The sequence below is a fragment of the Prionailurus bengalensis genome, chromosome D2 (genome assembly GCF_016509475.1).
Source record: "Prionailurus bengalensis isolate Pbe53 chromosome D2, Fcat_Pben_1.1_paternal_pri, whole genome shotgun sequence".
NCBI classification, from domain to species: domain Eukaryota; kingdom Metazoa; phylum Chordata; class Mammalia; order Carnivora; family Felidae; genus Prionailurus; species Prionailurus bengalensis.
This window is the reverse complement of record NC_057351.1, coordinates 29,193,827-29,213,909: the sequence shown is the minus strand read 5'-3', so window position 1 is coordinate 29,213,909 and position 20,083 is coordinate 29,193,827. Positions and strand designations below refer to the sequence as shown.

The 20,083-nt window shown below is 37.1% G+C and overlaps 1 protein-coding gene across 1 annotated transcript in view; it reads left to right on the top strand.

Annotated features, from left to right (window-relative positions):
• Positions 1-20,083, top strand: part of DNA2 (DNA replication helicase/nuclease 2) — a 52,354-nt gene that overhangs the window by 12,041 nt on the left and 20,230 nt on the right. Inside the window, exons 5-10 of the mRNA XM_043596485.1 lie at positions 1,376-1,507; positions 8,342-8,561; positions 13,862-13,979; positions 14,535-14,700; positions 17,002-17,196; positions 18,477-18,707. Of these exons, the coding sequence (XP_043452420.1) occupies positions 1,376-1,507; positions 8,342-8,561; positions 13,862-13,979; positions 14,535-14,700; positions 17,002-17,196; positions 18,477-18,707 (1,062 nt within the window). The remainder of the gene's footprint in view (positions 1-1,375; positions 1,508-8,341; positions 8,562-13,861; positions 13,980-14,534; positions 14,701-17,001; positions 17,197-18,476; positions 18,708-20,083) is intronic.

Below are 20,083 nucleotides of genomic sequence, written 5' to 3'. Positions count from 1 at the left end.
AGTAAAAAATCATAATGTATAGTGTGTGTTTCCTAAGATTAGGCTTTTCTTTTATGTAATCACAATATGGTTTCAACGTCAGGAAATTTAATATTGGTAAAATACTTTTGTCTGATCTGTCCACATTTTTGTCCAATAATGTCCTTCCTTCATACCATCTTTTCCCCTCCAGGACAGGATCTAGTCTGGGTACATCTAGTATTTTGAATACTGAGGCTGGCTGACTCAGTTGGAATAGCATGTGACTCTTGATCTTGGGGTTGTGAGTTTGAGCCCCATGTTGAGTGCAGAGATTATTTAAATAAATAAACATTAAAAAAATATTTATTGAAATATTTATTTTTGAAGGAAAGAGAGCATGAGCAGGGTAGTGGCAGAGAGAGACGGAGACACAGAATCTGAAGCAGGCTCCAGGCTCTGAACTGTCAGCACAGAGCCCAATATGGGGCTTGAACTCATGAGCTGTGAGGTCATGACCTGAACTGAAATTGGATGCTTAACCGACTGAGCCACCCAGGCGCCCCAAAAATAAATAACATTTTTGATAATTATTGCCAAATTGTTCTCTATAGGCATTGTCCTAGTTTACATGAATCCTTGTTTTCCCGCATTCTCGCCTACATCTTCTTTTATCAACTGGAAGTTGCCAGATTTGAAGCAGCCTTTTGTAAGGATAACCTTTGCCTCTGGTATTCTGAATGTATGATCATTTGGGGTATTTTGGTATTAGCAGTTGCTCTCTGGCTTGAGGAATTTCAGCTTCTCTTTCAGCTTGAGGTTGCTGCTATGCCCAGGAGACACAATCTTGGCAGAGCTAGGGTTGCTAATTTTGTCTTCCCTGCTGAACCAGTTCTTTTGGAGGGCTCAGAGGGTTCTGCTGTCTTTCTTTTTAAGGTTGAATAATATTCCATTGTACATATGTACCACATTAAAAAAAAAAATTTTTTTTTAAATGTCTGTTTATTATTGAGAGAGAGTGCATGAGCAGGGAAGGGGCAGAGAGCAGGGAGGACAGAGGATCCGAAGCGGGCTCTGTGCTAACAGCAGCGAGCCCCAAATGGGGCTTGAACCCACCAACCATGAGATCATGACCTGAGCTGAAGTCAGGCACTTAACTGACTGAGCTATCCAGGCACCCCCACAGAAGATTTTATTTATTTTTTAAGTAAACTCTATCCCCAATGTGGGGCTTGAACTCATGACCCTGAGATCAAGAGTTATATGTTCTATGATTGAGCCAGCCAGGTGCCCCATGTATACACCGCGTTATATATCCGTTAATTAGTTGCTGGGTAACTTAAGTTGCTTATTTGGATATTTTTGTCCTTACTTTTTTCATATTCATGCTTTCATGTTTAATCTCTTATTTTGGCAGGTATCGCTTAAATTTGAATCAAGATGAGATAAAACAAGAAGTAGAGGAGTATCTTCCTTCATTTTCTAAATGGGCCGGAGATTTCATGCATAAATATATTTCAACTGACTTCCCTCAGATGCAGCTCTCTCTGTAAGAAACTCATTTTGTTTATATGGTGTTCATATGTTCAGATTAGGATTTTATTCTGTATGTTGAATTAAAGCTTTTTAAAAGGTCAAGTTATTACAACTAGCTTTTGTTTGCTTATTTTATAAATTACAGTTCTGTCTTTCCAAAACCAAAAATAATCTAGTGAATAAAAATTCTATTTTCACTATAATAAACTCTTCTGATTTTTGTATGTCAGTATGTTTTTTATTTATTTATTTTTTTTAATTTTTTTTTTTTTAACGTTTATTTATTTTTGAGACAGAGAGAGACAGAGCATGAATGGGGGAGGGTCAGAGAGAGGGAGACACAGAATCCGAAACAGGCTCCAGGCTCTGAGCTGTCAGCACAGAGCCCGACGCGGGGCTCGAACTCACAGACCGTGAGATCATGACCTGAGCTGAAGTCGGCCGCTTAACCGACTGAGCCACCCAGGCGCCCCTGTCAGTATGTTTTTTAAATAACCAATTTGTAAATATTGTGGGGGTCCTAATTTCATATATATTTCTATTACTATCACATATGGACTATGTCATCTGTTGATTGTCCTGTGGATTTGTGCTTTATGTTTAAATCCTGCGTTTAACCATTTAATGCTGTTTGGCATTGGGATTTTATTGTTTTCCCCCTTAAAGTAGCATTGATAATAGGTAATACTTTTTTTTTTCTCTTTCATTATTTACTCATTCAACAAATATTTATTGAATGCTTAATATGTGCCAAGTAATGATGTTCTATGTGCTGGGATTATTGTATGAAAAAAAAGCAGCTGACTTCAAGGTGCTTCTAGACTACTGAACAAGTAAATAACAGGGGGCTGGATTGTGATAAATGCAGTGTGGAATAATGTGAGAAGGAAAGTGGAGTTGGTAGTGGTGGTGGTGGGACATGTTTCCACTGAATGGTTGTGAAAGGCCTCTGTAACAAGCTGGTGTTGAGGTGAAGCCTGAAGGAAATCAAGGAGGTAACCGTGCAGCTGTCTCCAGGAAGAACGTTCCAGGTAAAAGCCCTGGGTGATGCACACTTGCCAGGGTGGCCGGAGCAGAGTGAGACAGGAAGGAGCAGAAGTAGCTTTCCTGGGGCCTTGGAAGAAGCATGTCAGGACTTTGGCTGCTGTTCTGATTAGATAAGAAGCCACTGGAGAGTTTGCACAGAGGGTTTTGATTTAACTTTTTTTTTTTTTAAATGAGCAACATTTTCTTTTTCTTTTTTTTTTGAATAGGCACGGCTTCCATTCATGTAAATATTCTTAACTTTTTCTTAATATTCTTAATATTTTTTTTCAACATTCTTAGTATTTTATCTCAGGACATTTTGTGATCTGAATAACTTGTTTAAGACTTGTGCAACAGAAATCTTGGGAACCGTCAGTTCCTTTGATCAATTTGTTGTCTGAGGTTCCCTGGTTCAAAGGACAGCAGTGACTGGGTTGGCTTAGTTGGTTAAGTGTCTGACTTAGATTCACGTCATGATCTTGCATTTCTATGGATTCAAGCCCTGCATCAGGCACTGCTGACAGCTCTAAGCCTGGATCCTGCTTCAGATTCTGTGTCTCCTTCTCTCTCTGCCCCTCCCCCTCTTGCACTCTATCTCTCAAAAATAAACATTAAAAAAAATTTTTTTTTAATAAAGAAAAAAGGAGATACTGAGACCAGATGTGAATCCCAGTTTTGCCACAATTTAGCTGTGTGACTTAACCCCTGTACTAGTTTATGCATTGCTCAGATTTACTTTTAAAAGGCCCATTCTGGCTGCTTTTTTGGGACTATGATGTAGGATAAGGGCAGAGGTAGACCAATTTGGAGGCTCTTTCAAGAATCCAAGTAAGAGAAGCCGGTGGCTTAGACCACAGTGAGAGTTGTGGAAGTGATGAGAATCAGTTGGATTTTGGTCAGACTTGAGAGGTGGAACTGATAGATTTTGGATTGGATGTGGAGTAAGAGGGAAAGAATAGTCAGCAGTGATTCTAGGGGAGCAGGTGTGTTTAGAAGGGCATCAAGAGAGACTGGTAGAGGAGGATTTGGAGACAGGGAGTTAGACAACCATACTGAGAGGTTGTTCTATGAAAGAACACACAGAAATGGAATGGTAGGCAGAGGCTCATGTGGGGTTAAGAGAGATTTGCTGTTGTTTTGAAGATGGGAAGTATGACATGTTCATATGCTGACAGGGAGAGTTCCACAGAGAAGGCAGAATTCATCCTGAGAGATGGGAGAGTTCAGTTATGTCTTGAGTGTGGAGAAGGAATGCGGGTACACTAGTGGAAGGGTTGACTATGAGAACACTTATTTCCTGGCATTGAAATCTCAGAAGTGGACTATTTCATCAAAGATATTTAGAAATTTTACAACCTTTTACATATTGCTAGAATTCTCTGAGAATTTTGTAATCATTTTAGAAGGTTGCTAGTAATGTTTAATGTCCTGTGTCTGGGGTGCCTGGGTGGCTCAGTCGGTTAAGTGTCAGACTCTTGATTTTGGCTCAGGTTTTCAACGTTTATTTATTTTTGGGACAGAGAGAGACAGAGCATGAATGGGGAAGGGGCAGAGAGAGAGGGAGACACAGAATCAGAAGCAGGCTCCAGGCTCTGAGCCATCAGCCCAGAGCCCGACGCGGGGCTCGAACTCACGGACCGCGAGATCGTGACCTGGTTGAAGTCGGACGCTTAACCGACTGCGCCACCCAGGCGCCCCATTGGCTCAGGTTTTGATCACACAGTTGTGAGATCCAGCCCCAAGTCAGGCAGCGCAGAAGTTTCTTGGGATTCTCTCTTCTTCTCTGTCTCTCTGCTCTTCCCCCTGCATTGGGCTCTGTGCTGATAGCATAAAGCCTGCTTGGGATTCTCTCCCTCCCTTTCTCTGCCCCCTCCCTTGCTCACCCTCTTTCTTTGTCTCTCAAAAATAAATAAATAAGCTTTAAAAAAATGATAATTTAAGAAATCCTATATCTGCCAGCAGGATTTTAATTATTTTTATTTATTTTATTATTATTTACAGTTCAGTGACTCTCAGTATATTTGTAGAGTTGTGCACCATTACCACAATCAGTTTGCCAGGATTTAGATTTTTATATTATTTTATTTATTATTTTTTTTATTTTGAAATACATATTTATTTATAAATTAAACTTTAAAAATAAACTAAATTTAATTTAATTTTTTTTAGAGAGAGAGAACACTTGAGCAGGGAGGGGGGCAGAAGAAATGAGAAAATCTTAAGCAGACTCCAGGGCTCAATCCCACGACCCTGGGATGATGACCTGAGCTGAAATCAAGAGTAGGATGCTTAACTGACTGAGCCACCTAGGTGCCCCCTTGTAGTGTTTTGTTTTTTTTCAATGTTTATTTATTTTTGAGAAAGAGAGCGCATGCAAGCTGGGCAGCAGCAGAGAGAAGGGGACAGAGGATCCAAAGCTGGGCAGCAGCAGAGAGAAGGGGACAGAGGATCCAAAGTGGGCTCTGTGCTGACAGCAGCGAGACTGATGTGAGACTCGAACTTGTGAACCGTGAGATCATGACCTGAGCCAAAGTCCAACACCCAGGTGTCCCCCACCCAACCCCCAGCCTCTCCTTGTAGTGTTTTTTATAAATTTATAAATGCTTCATTCTTTGTTATTTCTTTGGAGCAGATTGCCTGTGTCTAGGATGGGGCATGGATCTTGGTTCTTTAGTCTTCATTGTGATAAACAACTAAGTGTTTATTAAGTAGTCATTCTTTTCTTGATTCCTTGCATTGTTTTGTAGTATTTCTGTCATTCTTGTCTCTTGATTTTCTGTAATAATTACAAGCTGAATTTTTGATTTCTCTTGTTCCTAATTGTTTCTTTATCCTTATTTACCCTCCCTCACTACACACCTTTCTTTTCCTTTCTTGTTTATTTTGGAGTTCTTTAAATTTGCTTGAAAGTTAAAATTGTAGTGAATATCCATTTTCATGGTTGTTTCAGATATTAGCTTTTCTTTTACTCTTTAATTGTTTTAGCATTTTGTCTCCATGTTTTTTCTTTTGGTTAAAACTTAGTGTTTTTGCAGTCATAAGCTGCATTTTCTCATAGACTCATGGACTTAACCTATTCAGCAAACATGTATTCCATATGCTGTGTCTGTGCTCAGGATTATGCTAGGTACTAGTGTTACAGGGAGACTAACTCTCTCCAAAACTCTGTTGCTGGTAGTTGAAAACATAGGAGTGGAGGGCATTGCTCAAAGAAAACATGCAGGGCAACAGAAGAGGCACAGAACTCTGGGAGGTAAGGGTGTGTTATGTAAGGACAGAGGGGGAGATGAGTAGACTCCATCAAAGGAGGCTGAGGGATTAGGATGGATCAACAAGGGATTTGGTAGGCTGGAAGAAATATATCAGGAAGCTGGGGAAAGGGTGGGATTCAGAGTTGTCTTTGACTTGAAATGTAGTGTGACTTGTTTAGGTTTTATATGAGAAACAGTGATGGAGTTGAGTCTATAGTAGGAACCAAGATTCCCAGCTCAGTGTTCTCATCTCTGTGTTTTGGTATAAGATTTTTCTTTGTCTCCGTTATTTCTAACGGAATCTTATATGTCTGTGAAGAAGGCGCTCCTCTGTATTTTAGCTTGTGCCCTTTTCCCAGCAGTTTATAGCCAGTCTTTAAAAAAACAAAACAAAACAAAACCAACGACAACAAAAAATTTAGTATATAGCACAGAGAATGAGTCCTTTATTTATTTTTTTTAAAATTTTTTAATGTTTATTTTGAGAAAGAGAGAGAGAGAGAGAGAGAGACTGTGTGAGCGGGGGAGGAGCAGAGAGAGAAAGAGACACAGAATCTGAATCAGGCTCCAGGCTCTGAGCTATCAGCACAGAACCCGATGCAGGGCTCAAACTCACAAGCCGTGAGATCATGACCTGTGCCAAAGTCAGATGCTTAACCGACTAAGTCACCCAGGCATCCCAAGAATGAGACCTTTAAAAGCCTTTTAAAGAGACACCTTTCTCATCAATTGGTGGTAAATGTATATTTTCTTCATTTTCATGATACTCTATTCTCCATCAGGTCCTTCTTGAAGGAGTTTTATAGCATTATGTTGATTAAAATCATAGTAGTTGAATTCAAATACTGTCATTTATTCCACAGATCTAGGTGTAAAATCACATTACTTTTTTTTCTAGGGGAATGAACTTTATTAGCAACATTAACAGTTTCATTACCTATCTTCTATTAAGTATATATGTAACATTTTGTGAATAACAAAGTTTGTGTTATTTCACAGCATATTTGAATATATAACACGATTAGGTAACATTTGGGTAGAGGAAACAATAATATTTAAGAAATTTCAGATAAGTTGTAGCTTTCTTGAATTTCATACATACCTGGAGATTATATTTGAAGCATCCTGAAACAGCTAAAAAAGTTACTGAAGGTGGCAATTTTTCTCTTAAAAAATATTCTCATATTGTTAAGAAATAGCTGCTGATATAAATAAATAACATAAAATTAGTAAACCAGAGTCAACTAAATCATGTATTCTGATGGTTATAATAAATCTCAATTTTTATATGTCATAAAATACTTAAAAAAAAATTTTTTTTTTTTTGAGAGAGAGTGAGCCAGGAAGGGGCAGAGAGAGAGGGAGAGAGAGAATGCCAAGCAGGCTCTGCACCATCATTGCAGAGCCACATGTGGGGCCCAAACCCACGAACCGTGAGATCATGACCCAAGCCGAAATTAAGACTGCTTAACTGATTGAGTCACCCAGGTGCCCTTAAACTACATTTTATTACTAGAAAAATTTTCCTTTTCATGTAAGATTTCCATTAGATTTAATATCTTATTTGGCTTTGAGTCTGAAATAGGATTAATAAAAGTTAGTGCTTATCTGACTTTTCTCCTGAAGAATAACTTACTGCTCTGAAAATAAATCTTAGATCTAAGAAAAGTATAAGAGGCTTGGAAAGTTATTTTCATCCCCTAATTCCTTTGATGTTTATAGATTTTTTTTCCTCCTTCCTGTGCTCTTGGCTTTTTTAACAGTTAAGATATTAAACTCAGAACCTCTTGTAATACAAACAACAATGCTGAGTACTTAGTTTTAAATATTGATAGTGACAGAGATGGATTCATTTAATGATTAAGTAAAGAAAACAATGAGGAAATGTAGGAGCACATGAGGTCCTTTTGAAGATAGTTGTGGGGAGTATAGCGGTGAAATGTTGGATAATCAAGACACACACTGCATAGGTGATGGGGAAAGGTAGCTCATACACAGTTTAATATGGTGTTAATGAAGAACACACCTTTGCTACCCTGGGTGCAACCATATTCAAGCCATTTTATATTAATCAGTGTAATAATTGTATATCAGAATATTCAGATTGGTATTGTGGCTTCCATAGTCTAAATAGACTTCTGTAGTAATCTAGGACTGGGGAATTTAAAGGCCCAAGTTAGGAAGATTGTAGTAGAAATGAACTGAAAAGGATAGATGATAAACATTAAGGAAATTTAAATTACATTAGTTAGAGGCTATAGGATAGCAGTTCTCAAACTTGAGCATGCATCAGGATCACTTGCAGAGTTTGTGAAACAAATTGCTCGGCTTCACCTAGAGAGTTTCTGATTGAGTAGGTCTGGAGTGGAGCCTGAGAATTTGCTTTTATAACAAGTTCCCAGGTGATGCTGATGCTGCCAGTCTAGGAGCCACACTTTGAGAATCACTGCTATAAAGGTATGTGGATGGTTTCCCATCCCCACATTCTCTGTTGTAAAATGAAGTTAATGCCAGCATATGAGAAACGAGCTAAGTGTTCTAATTAAGTATTTTTGTGTTTTGTTTTTTAGGCCAAGTGATGGTAGTAACAATAATTCAACGTGTAATATTGAAGTCATAAATTCATTGGATATTGAAGAAAGCATTTGGTCCCCTAGGTTTGGATTGAAAGGCAAAATAGATGTCACAGTTGGTGTGAAAATACATCGAGGATATAAAACGAAATATAAGATAATGCCTTTGGAACTTAAAACTGGCAAAGAGTTAAATTCTATCGAACATCGTAGTCAGGTGGGTATAAGTCTTAATAAGAAAATTGGGAGTTTCTGGGTGGGTCAGTTGGTTAAGTGTCTGATTCTTGATTTTGGCTCAAGTCATCTCATGGTTTGTAGATCAAGTCGTGTGTCGTGCTTGAGATTCTCTCTCTCTACGCCTTCTCCACTTGCACTCTCTCTCAAAATAAATACACATTTAAAAAACATATATATTTGGGGCGCCTGGGTGGCTCAGTCGGTTAAGCATCTGACTTTAGCTTAAGTCATGATCTCATGGTTTGTGGGTGCTAGTCCCATGCGGGCCCTGTGTTGGCAGTTCAGAGCCTTGAGCCTGCTTCGGATTCTGTGTCTCCCTCTCTCCCTGCCTCTTCCCCGCTCATACTCTGTCTCCCTCTCTTTCTCGCTCTCAAAAATAAATAAAACATTAAAACAATGAAAAAAAAATAGGTCTGAGAAAAATGTAGGTCTGCTTACATATTTTGGTTCAATTTGTATAATTGTTATTTAAGTTTCATATAGTACTTTTTTTTTTTTTTTTTAAATAATCTCTACACCCAACATGGGGCTCAAACTCATGACTCCTAAATCAATATGCTCTTCTAACTGAGCCAGCCAGGAGCCCCTCAGTCCTTTTCAATTTGGGACGTACCCAGAGTACTCAATTTGTTTATAAATGTATACATAGCTATAGCAGAAAGTTTTCCCCAGCAAAGAAATATGATAGCTGAATTTGTAGGCCAGTGTTGCCAAGTTTATGCTGCCAAACTATGAAACAGATACTCCTAAAAAAATAATTCTTTGGTGATAAAAGTTGCAGAAACCAAGTATATTTGAAGATGTAATGATGCATGTTAGCGTATTAAAGTTTCTGAGAAATCTTAATATGGATTTGTATTAGGTATGTATAAACCCGACAGTCTTTTATTGTCTTCCAAAACAATCTGGAATTTATATTATTTATAATGACTTAAAGCAATTAACATGAAATTTTATTTTGTTTTCTAATTATTTTCTTTTTAAAAATTTTTTTATTTTTCATTTAATTTATTTTTTTAAATTTACATTCAAGTTAGTTGTCATATAGTACAACAGTGATTTCAGTAGATTCCTTAATGCCCCTTACCTATTCAGCGCATCCCCCCCTCCCAATTTTCTCATTATTTTCATTCCCTCTGCCCATCTCCACATTGGCAGTCTGTGGCATATTCTAAACAGGTTTTTTTTTTTTTTAAGCTTATTTATTTATTTTGAGAGAGAGAGAGAGCGCACATGTGGAGGAGGAGCAGAGAGAGAGACAAGGGGAGAGAGAATCCCAGGCAGGCTCCATACTATCAGTGCAGAGCCCAATGTGGGGCTTGAACCCGCCAACTGCAAGATGATGCCCCGAGCCAAAATCAAGAGTTGGGTGCTTAACCGACTGAGCCCAGATGCCCCAAATATTTTTTTTTAAGTTTATTTATGTTCTAGACAGTTTTATACCAACAAAGGTAAAACTAAAAGATAGTACTATTATTGTATTATTATGGTATAATATATATTATGGGAATAAATAATATAACAACATAGCATTTGTAATATAACTTAAATTTCCTTTTGCCCTTGGAATTTTACATGATATTTCAGCAGATTTTTTTTTTTTTTTTTTTTTTTAGTTTCAACAGATTTTATATAAAGTACTGTTCGGATTCAAAATACTTAATTAGCGATTAAAGGGACTTTTTCTCATTAAATCTGTCTCACCATTCTTAATTGTATACCCATCACCAAATGTTCCCATGCAAGCTTTTCCATTTGGGAATTGGTGTTTCACCCCTTATTGGGTTTTACAGATATTGGAGGTAGAGGAAAAAATAGATTTCTGCTATTAGAAGACTTGAACTTTTCACTTTGGCAATACAGGAATGGCTAAAATAATGAATTAAAGATTAAATTAATTAAAGATTAAAGCTCTCTTGAGGAAGGAAAATCATGCCAAGATATAAGAAAAGCTGTTTTTGAAGTCAAAGATTTGAAAAAAAGTGTTCTATGTACATGTGACCGAAAATTTTACTTTTTTTAATGACAAGTTTGATTGAAATCACTTTTGATTGCTAAAAGGAAGAGAAATATAAAAACATTTTAGCATCTAAAGTTGTCAAGATTCAAAGACATTCTAAGGTTGCCATTCTGACTTTACCTTCAAGAATATTACTGTATACAAAGAATATTAATTGTAATTAATTTTAGTCAGTTGAAACTTTTATCTTTGCAAGAAGAGAAGCTACAAGAAGAATTTTAAGAATAATATAGTATTTCTTGTATTAAAACACGAGGAAAATGATTAGAGCAAGGCTCAAACAAAAATATTGGAATTTATGGGGCGCCTGGGTGGCTCAGTCGGTTGGGCGGCCGACTTCGGCTCAGGTCATGATCTCGCGGTCTGTGAGTTCGAGCCTCGTGTCGGGCTCTGTGCTGACAGCTCGGAGCCTGAAGCCTGTTTCAGATTCTGTGTCTCCCTCTCTCTGACCCTCCCCCATTCATGCTTTGTCTCTCTCTGTCTCAAAAATAAATAAACGTTAAAAAAAAATTTTTTTTTTTTAAATATTGGAATTTATATTGCATATTCACTATTCAGGAATGAAGGAGGGGCACCTGGGTGGTTCAGTGGGTTGAGAATCTGACTCTTAATTTCCGCTCAGGTCGTGACCCCAGGGTTGTGGGATTGAGCCCCAGGTTGGGCTCTGGGTAGAAGATGGAGCCTGCTTATGATTCTTTCTCCCTCTGCCACTTTCCCCTAGTCATGCGTGTGTGTTCTCTCTCTCTCTCCCTCTCTCTCTCTCTAAAATTAACAACAACAACAAAAAGTAAAAAAGAGACATTGAAGAAATTACAGTAAACCATTGAGTTATATAGGTATTGGGGATGAGGAAAGACATATATATCCCCTCTTAGAAGATCTGACTGTTTCACTTTGGTAATGCAGAAAAAGCTCATGTTATAGACTAACTTAATTTAAGGAAGGTCTTTATAAATGGATAATGTTACCAAAACTCATGTCTTTTTTCTTTTTTTTTTTTTCTGTTTATTTATTGAGAGCAGGAGAGAGCACTTGGGGAAGGGGCAGAGAGAGAGGGAAAAGAGAATCCCAAGAAGGCTTCACACTCAGCACGGAGCCCCACGTGGGGTCGATCTCATGGACCATGAGATCATGACCTGAGCAGAAATCAAGAGTCAGATGCTCAAACAACTGAGCTCCCCAGGCCCCCCTAAATTTTGTTATTTTTTTGTCTTTTTTTTTTTTTTTTAAGTTTATTTATTTGAGAGAGAGAAAGAGCAGGGAAGGGGCAGAGAAAGAAGGAGAGAGAGAATCCCACACAGGCTTTGTGCTGACAGTGCAGAGTCTGATGTGAGACTCAAACCCATGAATCATGAGATCATGGCCTGAGCCAGTCAGATGCTTAACCAACTTAGCCACCCAGGAGCCCCAATTTTGTTATTTTTTTAAAGTAAGCTCTCAGCATGGGGTTTGAATTCCCAACCTTGACATGAAGAGTCACATGCTCTGCTGACTGAGCCAGCCAGGCACCCCTAAAACACATTTAAAAAAAAAAAATGTTTGTAATGTTTATTTATTTTTGAGAGAGAGATGGAGACAGAGCATGAATGGGGGCAAGGTGGGGGGGCGGGCAGAAGAGAGAGAAGACATAGAAACCAAAGCAGGCTCCAGGCTCTGAGCTGTCAGCACAGAGCCTGATGCAGGGCTCAAACTCACAAACCATGAGATCATGACCTGAGCCACCCAGGCACCCAAAACACATTTTTTAAAGGAAAAATATTATATGGAGCTATGATATCTAAACCAGCTTATATATAAAAAAAAAGAAACCTGTTTAACTTGTGATACAGTTGAATTATAATAATACTGTAAAATTTCAACCCAATTTCCTTTTGTTACAATATAAGAAAATGTCATTTCAGATACTTTTCCCTTCTAATAAGTTCCAGCATCAGAGTTCTTTATATTCCTTCCTTCTGCCTCAGTTCCTTTGGAGGGAAAAATAGCACAGAAGGAAACAATTTCAGATGACTCCCTTGGTCTACAGCCCCAAGGCTCTACCCTGTCACTTATGGATTGATTTTAATTTAAAAAAGTTTTTCAAAAGTTTTATTTGGTACCGATGCTGTATCAGGGAACACGAACACGAGTAGTATGTTTGTAAAACTGCCTCCCAAAACATGCTTCATAGGCTCAAATATTGAAGCAACAGCCCTTCATCAGGATATTATGTAAGGGCATCTTGATTTGGGATCAAGCGCCACATCAGGTTCTGTGCTGACAGCCAGGAGCCTGCTTGGGATTCTCTCTCTCTCTCTCTCTCTCTCTCTCTCTCTCTCTCTCTCTTCTCCTCCCCAGCTTTTGTGTGCATGCTCTCTCTCTCAAAATAAATAAAATTTAAAAAATATATTTTATTTTTAAGTAATCTTTACATGCAATGGGGGGCTCAAGCCCGAGATCAAGAGTCTTATGCTCTACTGACTGAGCCAGCCAGGTGCCCCATTATATTTTAAATATAGCTTAGAAAACAAGAATGTAATTATAATTTGACCTATGTAGGCATGTTAATTACAATGACTGGTGTTGGTATTTTAGAATGATTTAAAGACAAATCATTCAACATTTTCATCTTGGAAATCTCTTGGAAAACAAGCTAACTTGTTAGTAGGGTGTCTGTGACTGAATGACTTGCCATTACTGCTAAGGTGTTTTCACGAACTGTAAACCAGCTGTTTCTGACTTGTCTTAGATGGTTTCCCAGGAGAGCACCACATAAATTTAACGCAGTTAATAATGACTCATGCTCTGCAAAAAGCAGTGAACGCTGTAGAGTTAGTCTCACTTAGTTGTCCCAGTAACTATGACATAAGTAACACGCATTTTTGTGTTTAGTTCACTTATTTTATTTATTTTATTTAGTTCACTTATTTTAAACATGGAAAATAGTGTCTAAAGTCTGTTAACTTCAGAATGTGAAATATAGTTTGGTTAATTTCCCTCTTTAATTTATTGGAAATCTAAATATTTACTAAGAAAAATTCTATGTATCTCTTTTTGGTGTAAAACTGAGAAGTATAAACAGTGGTCATGTTGTGGAAATTAAATATTTGTCATTGAATTATCCTGTTACCTCTACTAATTTGCCTTGTATTGTTTTCAAAGTGGAAATAACTTCATTGACCTTTTGACTTTAAAATTACAATATGTGTTGATTGCTAAACATGCATGGAAATATGAGAGCTCAAGTTTTATTTGACAAAATGTACAATGTTTTTTCACAGCTTGTTCTGTACACACTGCTAAGTCAAGAGAGGAGAGCTGATCCAGAGGCCGGCCTGCTCCTTTACCTCAAGACTGGCCACATGTACCCTGTGCCCGCCAAACATCTTGATAAAAGAGGTTGAGCTGTTCTCTCTCAATTTACTTCCCTGGGTTTTGTTTGTTTGTTTTTTTCCTTTAACATTTGGCAATCTGTGTATATACCTGGCAGTATCCACTGTATTTGCTAGGCCTAATACAGGTTGTAATGTATAGTTGTGGATTGATTGATTCATTGATTGATTGATTGTGGTATATTTTTAAAAGAATTTGAACAATATACTGTATAGATGAAAACATTAACCTTTTAAAGTTTTATTATTCAAAAATTTATTTTAAGCTTCCTGTCTTATATTTGAGACATTCTAGATAGCTGTATTCATCCTTAAAATTTAATTATAAATACCAACTTCACAATATTTACTGTTTATGAGATATATGGTTGTTTAAAAGAACTTATCAAGTGAGCAACAGTTGAAGGGAAATATATGCCAATTTGTTAACAGTGGTTATTCTAGTGTAATGGGAAATACGAATGTTGTTTATTTTATGTTTTTAAATCTGAAAGCTTTATGTGAGAAGGATATGTAATAAGCTTTACTTAATTCTTAAACTACCCCCCTTTTTCCCCCATAGAATTATTAAGGCTAAGAAACCAGATGGCATTCTCTTTGTCTAACCGTATTAGCAAATCTTCTGTTGGAAAGGAGAAAACAAACCTTGCTGCTTTGCCACAAATAATTGAGGAAGAGCAAACTTGTAAATACTGTTCACATGTTGGCAACTGTGCTCTTTATAGCAGGTAAAAACATTGCCTTCCAAAAGTATTCGTTCCAGTTAAGTATTTACTCAACTTAAAAGGATTTAACTTTGTTGTATGGTCTGGCATTGATGATTTCATTTTAGTTATTTTTCTTTGTGGGTAGTATTCCTAAAATGAAGAGAGTAGGGGGAATAAAAGCACAGTTCATATTTTGTAAGCAGCCTTTTTCCTTGGGGAATAATAGAATGCATTCTAAGCTTTTTCCAAAAGTGGTTACTTATTTTTGCTGCAAATAGTTTCTGGGGAAATGAAATAATTTTAGGACTTAATGGAATCTGGTTAAGGGACGTCTGGCTAGCTCAACTGGTCTGGCTGGCTCAACATGCGAATTGATCTCGGAGTTGTAAGTTTGAACCCCATGCAGAGTGTAGAGATTACTTAAAAATAAAAAATCTTTGGAGCACCTGGGCGCCTCAGTTGGTTGGGCGTCTGACTCTTGATTTCATCTCAGGTCATGATCTCATTGTTTGTGGAGTTGAGCCCTACATCGGGCTTTGCACTGACCGTGGAGCCTCCTTGGGATTCTCTTTCTCCCTCTCTCTCTGCCCCTCCCTACTGATGTCCTCTCTCTTTCTCTGTCTCTTTCTCAAATAAACATTAAAAAAAATAATAATTTAAATTTAAAAAATTAAAAAAAAATTTAATGTTTATTTATTTTTGAGAGAGAGAGAGTGCAAGCAGTGGAGGGGGAGAGAGAGAGGGAGACACAGCATTTGAAGCAGGCTCCAGGTTCTGAGCTGTCAGCACAGAGCCCAACGCAGGGCTCAGACTCATGAACCGTGAGATCATGACCTGAGCCGAAGTCAGATGCTCAACCGACTGAGCCACCCAGGTACCCCAAAATAAAAAATCTTAAAAAGAGAAAAAGGGAATTAGTATAGGAATTCTAAGTAACTTTTCTTAAATGATATTTAAGAAATCTTCCAGTTCTTAGTTGCTATTTTAATTTCATGCCTTGTCTAGTTAAAAACAGGGAAATTGTTTCTTTTAGTATGATTCAACAGACTTGTTTTGTTTATAGGTGTCTATTTTTCTTTTCTTTTTTTAAGATTTTTTTTTTTTTTTTTAGGTGATCTCTATACCCAGCATGGGGCTCTAACTTCCAGTCTTGAGATAAAGAGTTGCATGCTTTACTGACTAAGCTAGCCAGGTGCCTATATGTGTATTTTTCTATGTATGGGGAGTTTATTAGGTGTCTTATGGACCTTCGTAGGCCAGTGGAAATCTTGAAGGACACAAAAAAGTAGTTAGATGTAAATACAGAGTAGGAAACAATATCAAAGCAAGACCAAAGTTCTTTTGTTTAAGTCCAAAGTTCTAATTCAGTCTATTCACATAAAGGACTTTTTTTTTTAATGTTTATTTATTTTTGAGAGAGACACAGAGCGTGACCAGGGGAGGGCCAGAGAGAGGGAGACACAGAATCCAAAGCAGGCTCTTGGCTCTGAGCTGTCAGCACAGAACTGTTTGCAGGGCTCGAACCCACGAACCATGAGATCATGACCTAAGCCAAAGTTGGACACAACCGAGCCACCCAAGCGCTCCCACATAAAGCACTTTTATTTATTTACTTTTTAATTTTTTTAATGTTTATTATTATTATTATTTTTGAGAGGGAGAGACGGAGTGTGAGCGGGGGAGGGGCAGAGAGAGGGAAACACAGATCAGAGGTAGGCTCCAGGCTGCCCACGAACCTTGAGATCATGACCTGAGCTGAAGTCAGACACTTAACCAGCTGAGCCACCCAGGTCCCCATAAAGGACTTTTAAAAGTATTTTATCAAATAAATGATCTCTTAAAGTCAGAAGAAATCTTATTTTATTCTTTATGTTTTGTATGCCTCTATAACATTTATTTCTATACAATAATCCCAAAATTAGTATTAAGCAGAATTTATATTCCATACAATTCTCCATGTTTTTATGTTGACATTCTTATGATACAGAGCTGGATGTACAATATTGTGATTTTGAGAAATGAAATTGTATAAAAAGCCAAGATTTGCTACATATAGGAATGAAAACTAGAGTATCCCAAACTTAAGTTAGGGTGATAGTCCTTAAAAGCAAAATAATGCAGTACTGGGTTTCTTATGCATTTTGTTTTATAAAAAGCCATTTTGCTTGTAACATGTTGAAATGACTTAACGAAAATTAGGAGCTTTGGTTATAAGCTATGGTGATCATCATATACATGTGCTTATTTTAGAAATAGCCTCATTTTTATAGCTAGCCAGTCTAATATTTTATATACATCTCTGACTTGGAGCTATATCTTTAGAGCAGTTGAACAACAGATGGATGACAGTTCAGTCCCGATTGGCATGCTGCCCAAAATAAAAGAAGAAACCCAACATCTGAAGCTTTCACACTTGGAGTATTTCAGCCTTTGGTGTCTAATGTTAACCCTGGAGTCACAATCAAAGGATAATAAAAAGAATCACCAACATATATGGTTAATGCCTGCTTCAGAAATGTGAGTGGTCCATTTAATACAGTAAAACGTCAGTAACTTATATTAGCTAATGGGATGACATTTGGAAAAATGTCAGGATATGTAATAACATTTCAGAGATGTGCAGTTTCATATATTCATGCCAACTCTAGATGGCTATGAAGGAATTATTTCTAAGTAGAGCACAATTGTTACTTTTAGTAGGTTAAATATGACTTGAGAAATCTTATTTTAAAAATTATTGGTAAGTCCTTGTTTATCATTGAAAAGAGCATAAAGTTTAATATATCATAAGGTGAATTTTAGCATCCTAGTAGAGTACAAGTTAATGAAGTTTCACTTAGTATTTTATAAAGTTTATATATTTAGTAAGTTCTGATACAGATTCAAATTTTCTAAAGTTGGTCCATCTTTCATTTTGTGAGATCTGTTTTTTTACAAGTTGCTTATAAATAATGGATTCAAATTTTCTAAAGTTGGTTAGTCATTTTGTGATATCTATTTTTTTTACAAGTTGCATATAAATAAGTAATTTTGTTATCTTTACATAGTATTTTTCTTTAGTATTTAGTTGCTTTTGATCTACTTGTTTATAACTTTTGAGAATGAATATTGATTTTAATGTGACTTTAGAAATAATTGAATCATTTTCTTAATAGTAAATTTTAACACAAGGAGTCATTACAGTGGATAAAGTGTAAGTAGCTTTTGATAGACTCCATAAGTATAGTGAATGTGTCAAGTGTACATGCCAACAAGCTTCTGAAGTTGTATAGTATTTAATAGTAGTGCCTGAGAGATTGTAAATGCTTAATACTTATCTCTTAGAAACAGTGGAATTATCAGTTTGCTTGCCATTATTTTAATAAGAATAATTACAAATCCTTTTATAAATACTAAAGAAATAGGCACTATTTTCTTCACATCAGGTTCAGGAAACGTTATTACCATTTGCTTTCTGTAATGTTACATGTATCAGCATATGAAGTTGAGGTATTGTTCAGAGTTCAAAGTGCTGATACATGTTGTTCAGAGAAACCAGCCTGTGGGTACAAGGGATGTGCTTCCTAGCACTTGTCTAGGGATGGTTTGGTGAGAGATTATTTTAAAACTAACAGAATGTTTCCTTAGCATTTCTAACACTTCAGTGTAGATTGTAGAAAATGTAAAAATGATGGACTCATTGTTACCATTATAACTTCCAGGGGTCAGAGGAACAAGTAAATTGTGGAAAAATGCAAATACAGTATTTATATATATGATGTAAATGGAAGCTTTTTCTCTTTCTCTCTGTTTCATAGGGAAGAGAGTGGCAACTGCATTGGAAACCTGATTAGAACAGAACGTGTAAAGACAGTTTGTGATGGGCAATATTTACATAATTTTCAACGTAAAAATGGTGCCATGCCTATCACAAATCTAATGGCAGGTGATAGAGTTATTTTAAGTGGAGAAGAGAGAACACTGTTTGCTTTGTCTAGGGGATATGTGAAGGAGATTAACATGACATCAGTAACCTGTTTATTAGACAGGTAATGAAAAGTTCCGTTGGAGGGGGTGGGTAACAGCTTTATTGATATGTAAATTACATACTATACTAGTCATTCGTTTAAAGTATACAATTCCATGGTTTTTAGTATATCCTTAGAGTTGTGCAGCCATCACCAAAGTCAGTTTTAGCATATTTTCATTACTCCAGAAAGAACCCTTGTACCCTTTGGTATTCACACCCCCTACACTAGGGAGTCACCAGTTTCTTTTCTGTCTCTCTAAATGTGCCTGTTCTGAACATTTCCTATAAATGGGATTATGCAATATGTGGTCTTTTGTGACTGGCATTTTTCACGTAGCATACTGTTACTGAGATTCATCTTCATGGAGTAGCACATGTCAATACTTCATTCCCCCACTCCTTCCTTTTTTTTTTTTTTTTTTTTTTTTTTTTTTTTAACTAATCCCTATGCCCAACCTAGGGCTTGAACTCTCCACCTCTAGGTCAAGAGTTGCATGCTCCGCCGACTGACCCAGCCAGGTGCCCCACTTCATTCCCTTTTCTTAAAAAAAATGTAGGGGCGCCTGGGTGGCGCAGTCGGTTAAGCGTCCGACTTCAGCCAGGTCACGATCTCGCGGTCCGTGAGTTCGAGCCCCGCGTCAGGCTCTGGGCTGATGGCTCGGAGCCTGGAGCCTGTTTCCGATTCTGTGTCTCCCTCTCTCTCTGCCCCTCCCCCGCTCATGCTCTGTCTCTCTCTGTCCCAAAAATAAATAAACGTTGAAAAAAAAAAATTAAAAAAAAAAAAAAAAAATGTAAAATTCACATAACACAAAATTAACCACTAGCCATTTAAAAACATACAGTTCAGTGACCTTTAATACATTCACAGTATATTGTGTAACTGTCACTTCTATCTAGTATTTTCATCACCCTGAAAGGAAACATTCCCATTAAGCAGTCTATCTCCCCTCAGTCCCTGGCAACAACTATTCTGTTTTCTGTCTCTATGGATGCATCTAGTCTGGATATTTCATATAAATAGAATCAAAATATGTGTTGTTGTTGTTTATTGCCTAGCTTCTTTTACTTGGTATAATGTTTATGAGGTTCATCTAAGTTTTGGCATTTACCAGTACCTTATTTCTGTATGTCTGAATAATATTCTGTTATGTGGATAGGCCACATTTTGCTCCTCCATTTATCAGCTGATTGACATTTGACTTGTTTTCACATTTTGGGTGTTATAGCTAGTGTTGCTATAAATATACACATACAAATTTTTATGTGAATATATATATATATTTTAAATATTTTTTATTAGTTTTCTTTATTTTTGAGGGGCAGAGAGAAAGAGGGAGACACAGAATCTGAAGCAGGCTCCAGACTCTGAGCTGTCAGCACAGAGCCCGATGAAGG